We start from the raw sequence: 6403 nt of genomic DNA, 5'->3' as shown, positions 1-6403 counted from the left end.
GGATCTATTTAGGATTTAAAGTAGCATTAGATTAAACAAATAAGAACGGCGGCCATCTCGGGTGCAGCAACAACATTACCAGTATTTTTTTTCTTTTTCACACAGCTCATTGACTCTCAAAAGTTACGTAATTTCGTTCTCATAAGTGCTTTGAAAACCCAAAAAGAGATTCAGTTCTATTCCCCCAGGCCACTCGCTCCCTCTTCCTTTCCGCGGTCTCCATGGTGGGTATTTACAAAGTTGACTCCTATTTCTTGGATAAGACCCATATTCATTATTCGGACAAATAATTATAAAAGAGACTTTGCGAAAAGAATTGTTTATTAATTCAAATATTTGTTATCGTGCTCTAAACCTGGAAGCAAATGATCATCATTCGGCAATTTTAAGCATGAAATGTGCAGTACATTTCATTACTCTATGTAAACACTCAATTACAACAAAGTTCTCATTCCACACCTTTTTGTGTTAAAGGGTTCATAATATAATTTTCTCAATGTGGCATGCAAGAATTATAAATACTACGACGTACATTGTGTTATTGCTGACTTCGCCTTGAATTATGAATGAAAGAACCGTTCGTGGTGTTTTTTATTTATTTATTTCCCTGGCTAATTTTACCACCAATCTATGTGTACTGAAAATACGGTGGTTTTTTCTGCGATCTTTCAATTAATTAAAACTTCTGTTCTAGATTCAAAAGTGTTCCCCATCGTCAGAAACGTACACCATTTGAACCAATCACGTGCTGGCACTGTTAGACACGTATTCAGGCATGAGGTAGGGATATGGCAGAAAACCTTCTTTCACTCGCTTATCGTTGGCTTTGGTTATCTCTTCGCTTACATTCTTGAGCTCTTCGTGGAACTTTGCAACCACTTCTTTGCCTTTCTTGCCTTCGATCTTTGACGAATAATCAAGTAACTGATCAAGATGAATTCCTGCCAGGTTAGAACTTAGCTCGGCTATTTCCTGTCACGGGTAAATAAATATTATTAAAGTTAGAATGAGGAAAAACTTCAGTACAAGCTGTTAAAAGGCAGGCTGAGTTTAATATACAAATTACGGAAATTAAACTATACCATCCTTGTGTGAAAGTTTAAATTTTCCCGAATGAAACTCAGAAAAGCGAGTTTTACAAGGTTAAGTTGGCCAATTTTGGCCCATTCTTCTCTAATTATGGGCGAGATCACGTTTGAATTTACCACCTCACTAGTTATAAATAGTTAATGATGTCGTCACATTGTAGCCGAAATTCATTGTTGAAGAGCTTCGTTTTTTTCTTTGTCTCAAGTCACCTCTTTTTATTCGTATCCAATGAGGAAGGTTTCTTCATCGATAAGTAGTTTTTGTCCAACTTCCGTGCCTTGAGTCAAGAGAACCCTGAAATAAAACACTGTCGCCTGTCCCTTTTGCGCGCATGGGTTTCGAAATACATGTTGGAGAAAAGCGCGATAATCATCTTTGGAGCATAATTGGTCAAGTCAGCTTAAAATCCAAGATCAACTAATGGCTCTGAATCCGAAACTCCAAAAATTTCTCATCCTGTTAAAGCCCTAACAAAAATGTTATTTTCACCCAAATCAAGCCTTACCAGTGCTACAGCTTTGTTTCCAAACATCAAATTGCTGAATTCGGTATTTCCGTTACTATCTGCAAATAATCTGTGAGGTGCATTTGGTACAAAGCCACCATACTCCAGTATAGGGTAGGTACTTGCCGTGTGGCCGCCAGTGAACGCCCAAAAAAGGATGGATAATGCTTTTTTTAAAGAGGATTTGGTTTTTATGCTAGCTGGAAACTTCTTTACCTGCAAAGAAAAAGTGACTGTTAAAAAAGTGTGTTTTATAACTAAGAAGTAGACTCCATATGTCCGTGGGTCTGTTCAGTAGGACATCACAGATGACATCAAAACGTTGTAAGAACGAGAAAGTGGCACACGAAGTGCAGCCGAGTGTATCCCTGATGTTCTTACAAATATTTGACGTCTTTTGCGACAGACCCACTGCAACGTAGAATCTACGGTTTCATATGATAACAGAGTAAAAATTTTTTTTAAGGTGATGTCATCCATGCGTTTGTCCTCCGATAGATCATGGGTAAGAACCAATCAAAATGCGTGCGTACTTCTCCTTATCGCTAAAAAGAAAATGACTGTTGTTGAGGACTGATTAGGGAAGCACCAGAATAGCAGTGTGTAAGAGAAAATCCTCTTCTCTAGGCTTACTTGGGATTTTAAGACAGCTTTTCTGCATAAATTACCAAAGAATAATTCTTACCTTGCCAAGTCCTGCAAAATCACCATGTGTACCATCAGCTGACAACTCATTTGCGAATTCTTGAAGTTCGTTATCTCCTGAAACTTGGTCGTCATCTTCATACAGCCTACAAGATCCACAAGAAAAACAGTTTGACGTGACAAAGTGGAGTGATTTGGAAATTACTCTATCTCCCTCGCGTGTACCTCGACGTCAGAAAATCGGGTACCAGAATTGACATGGCTTTCTCTTTTCTAAAGTAGTAAATTGGAACTTGTTAAATCAGACTCTGGTACGTCTCATGTACGCATTTTTCTCGTAAAATTCTAACTCAAAATAACTTTAGGTTGGCTGCCATCTTAGAGACATGGCCGCCCCTGCCTGAAAGCCATATGCAATACAGGAAACGTCTTCTTGTAAAGCGTACCTCACCAAATCTATTTGATAGTAAGAGCACAAGTAAATATTTACATACGCATCAATATAGGCGTCGACAAATTCGCTAAGTTTTTGATACAGAATCTTCCCGTCATCTCTGTACGGATAATATGGAAGTTTCTCTACGTCATCAACTCCTCGTTTCTGTTGGATGAAAAAAAAATCAAATAAGTATAGGTCTTCGATCGAGTCATACCTAGCAAAAGTTATTATTTTGATGTTAGCTTCCTTGCCTGCTTCTAGAGAAATGTTTTTTGAAATAAAGGTTGTTTATAGACAGCTTTCAGTGCTAGGTTCAAAGGGGAATTCAGTGGAAAGCGTGACCTTAAGAAAGATATATTTTTGACACAGAAACGAGCAGCGTAAAATTTGCAAGACTTCGTTATTTTTGAAGACTTTTTGCTGAACATCTATTTCGAGGTTAGTTAGTTTCAAAACTGCAGTAGATCTCTATAATCCACCTACGTGGTAAATTTTCGTTTTCTCGTCGAAATATAGTTTGTCGTTAACCGCGCACGATGTGACAATTTACTCGAAAAAGGAATACATATTTTTGTGACACCAAACTAACCTTGAGGTCTTCCATTAAATCTAAGTCTTCAAATGTCATTCGTTCGTACTCTTTATTAACAATTTCAAGAGCACTAGAATAGTCAATGCTTAGGACTTTGTATATTGGACCACTCCTTCCTATTAAAAGAAAAATGGATGTATAACGTCAGAAATAAAACTATCACGCATGCGAATGGTTGATTAGTTGCTATTAGTGTAAAATCGTTTTGATATCCATATCCTTCATGTGTGACAGTAATCATGTCGGCACAGTTACCCTTATCCACGGAAATGAGTGAATAAGTTAACCAATAGGTCAATCAAGAGATTAATAAATCGATGCATCAAAGAAAGAATGAATCCGTCAATCAAGGAGTGAATCAAAGAGTGAATGAAAGATATAAGAATGTATTAGCGGACAAATGAACATTAATCCATGTAATTATAAACGAAAGACGATTATTTTAAAAAGATACTTTTGAAGCTACAATATTGTGAGAAAATATGAATTTAGATAAAATTTGAATGACGCAGAAAAAAAGGGAAGATTGAAAATTATTTTGACATCATCAGCAAACTGATGTTCATGTTTGATTTTAACTGGGTAACATCCTCACCAAACAGTTTGATTTCAAACAACTTATTTGTCTCCAGAGCAGCTCGACAGTGTTCTCTTACAAGCTGATATATAGGATGGTACTCTGAGAAGTATTTCTCAACCAAAGTACACGGTGCATCGAGATACAAATGAACTTTGAGTCGCTTCCTTATAAGGTGCAAGGAATTGTAATCTGCTCTTTGTACAAATGACTTGGCCAGGAACCAGTCCTTTCCATAAATTGGAGTGTAAACTTTCGCCTCTGGTGATGAGTCCATTTGAATAGCCACAGGATTTAGGCGCTTTATCCCGAGCTCATCTTTTGTGACAACGAAGAAAGCAATCGGCGAAGTCATTTGCAAAACAGTGTGGTTGAATTTAACATCACGTAAAAGTGCCTCGGGCATTTTAACACCGTCCAGTTCCGGGTAAATGTTAACGTAAACATCGCCATTGTCTATAGCCTATTGGAAAAAAGGAACACCAATCAGTAACACTATTCAGTTACTCAACTTCTTATTCCATTGGTCTCTCCGTCAGCTATGTCATTCAGACTGTCAGTTTCTAGCTAGTGAGTCAATTAGTAGCTTGACCAGTATGCAGTGAGTCTCATAGTTTGTCCACAAATCAGTCACCAAGCCATAATTCGATAATTGTGTCAGTCAGACAGTCAGTCAATCAGACCGTCAGTTAGTCAGCCAATCGTTCAATTATCATAAATTTGATTGAGTCCGGTTATATTGTAGCTCCAAATTCCTTACCTGTTCCACAGATTCCTGGTTGTCAAGAGCCGCTTTTAACATCGACTCCCAATCGAAATCTTTATTTAGTTTCTCCTCAAAAAGTGACTTCCATTCGATGCCATTTCCCTCTAAAATCGAGGAAACAATTGGAACGTAAAGGTTTGTCTTCTGGTAAAGTTGTGAAAAGCCAATTGACTTGGATGTGATTTATGAACGTATATAGCACGAGTTTTTAAGCCTGTTGAGGGTGCGAAGTATTATATAAAAAAATGGTTTAGCAGCGAAAATTCCACTAGGTGGCTCTTCTTGTCTACGGCTAGGTCGAATAGAATGTTTATGTTTGTTGAAGGAGGAAAAAACGGAGGACCGGTGGGAAACTCTCAGAGCAAGGACGAGAACCAATGATAGACTTAACCCCCCTTTGAAACGCCAAATCTGAGAATCGAACCCGGGCAACAGTGGTGGGAGGCGAGTACTCGCATCACAGTGCCATCCGCGCTTCCAATAAACTAAGAGCATGTATTGTCTCAGTTAGCCCTGAAGTAGTTTACCTTTTCCATTTTTCACTCGCCAAAGTTGAAACGGATTAGCGCCTGCAACCCGTTGGTCTGCAAAGCAGCGATCTTTAAAGAAATTTTCTTCAATAGCCGGCACAAGTTTCAGAGCGCTCATAGCACTCCGTTTCTGCACAGAACATGAAACGAAAGCCATAATTATTAATTTAGAAAGTGTACTGAATTAAAGATTACTGCTATTATATCTTGCTTTCCATAAGAAGATAGTAGTAAGACAAGTTGAGCCATTTTGATGTTCAGTGATTGTGAAATTATGTGAACGGAGTTCTTCTCTTCTTCTCTCTTTAAGATAGTATCTCTCTGTCTTATCTTGCGATCAAGGTGCGTGAGCTTTGAGCTTCGACGAAAGACAGGCTTTGCATAAATCTGTATCAGCAACCTGGACTAAGTATTATAATGTCTTACCCTGTGTTCTTTGTAGAACGTCAGAAATACGATGGCAAAATCAATAAGCGTCGGTGTTTGATGAAATCGAGGATCTTTTAAAGTAAAGTGTGACTCCAGATCTCTGTTGACATCGGCGTTATCGGTCATCTTCATGTACCATTCAATTGTGAAAGGATCTGTGGACGCGCTTTGTACAAAGCTCGCTGCTCCTTTTTTGGAAAGAGTGGGTACCAACAAGTGCTCTGATCTGCTTAAGGGATTGGTTTTTTAACATCTAATTACAAGATAATACTTGCACTGCTTGGAATAATGAACAATTGTTCCTCTTTCAATTTCAGCCAGAAGATAAGTTTAGTTCAAATCCAACATATTCGCAGATGAATAAGAAACAAATGATTTCAATTTTGCTTCCTAAGCACAGCGTGTAAGGGAGTTGCCGTCTTAAAATCGGTAAAAACGGTGAATAAGGAACAGATTATTTCAATTTTGCTTCCTAAGCAAAGCATGCAAAGGAGTAGGCGTCTTAAAATCGGTAAAAGCGGCTCATTAGAACTAGTATAATGACTGAATGTGTACTTATTGACTGATTGGGAGGGCCGGTCAGGAAAAAAATTGGCTTGGGGTCATGACGTACGGACCGAGCACAGTGCAGCGCTTTTTCCGGACCAGTTCACGTCAACCCGTCCAGCCCTGCACACTTCAGCTTTCACTATAAGTGAAGGAAGGGTCGTATGATAAATTTCAATAATCTCCAGCGCTTGAGGTAACAGTTAGGGGTCAGTTAATGTCAGAATAGGAATGGTGCTCCCAGTCTCTTGATAACTTACTTGGAGTAGTCACTATCTTTATCTG

General features: G+C 38.5%; 1 protein-coding gene across 3 annotated transcripts in view; it reads right to left on the bottom strand.

The window, feature by feature from the left end:
- Window positions 1–303: 303 nt before the first annotated feature.
- LOC111344282 (allene oxide synthase-lipoxygenase protein) overlaps window positions 304–6403 on the bottom strand; it is a 10012-nt gene continuing 3912 nt past the window's right edge. For 2 of the 3 annotated variants that reach the window (XM_022951498.2, XM_022951499.2), the window contains exons 4-13: window positions 6379–6403; window positions 5570–5801; window positions 5141–5273; window positions 4608–4717; window positions 3866–4310; window positions 3268–3386; window positions 2734–2840; window positions 2280–2385; window positions 1595–1810; window positions 600–972 (exon numbers count right to left, since the gene is read on the bottom strand). The exon at window positions 6379–6403 is cut by the window's right edge and continues 102 nt beyond it. In XM_022951498.2, coding sequence (XP_022807233.1) covers window positions 742–972; window positions 1595–1810; window positions 2280–2385; window positions 2734–2840; window positions 3268–3386; window positions 3866–4310; window positions 4608–4717; window positions 5141–5273; window positions 5570–5801; window positions 6379–6403 — 1724 coding nt within the window. In that variant the 3' untranslated portion in view covers window positions 600–741. Of the gene's footprint in view, window positions 973–1594; window positions 1811–2279; window positions 2386–2733; window positions 2841–3267; window positions 3387–3865; window positions 4311–4607; window positions 4718–5140; window positions 5274–5569; window positions 5802–6378 lie in introns of all 3 variants that reach the window. The other variant, XM_022951500.2, reaches the window with a different exon arrangement.

This window comes from Stylophora pistillata, chromosome 1, assembly GCF_964205215.1.
Source record: "Stylophora pistillata chromosome 1, jaStyPist1.2, whole genome shotgun sequence".
NCBI classification, from domain to species: domain Eukaryota; kingdom Metazoa; phylum Cnidaria; class Anthozoa; order Scleractinia; family Pocilloporidae; genus Stylophora; species Stylophora pistillata.
The sequence above is the reverse complement of the archived record's forward strand: the minus strand, read 5'-3'. Positions and strand labels throughout refer to the sequence as shown.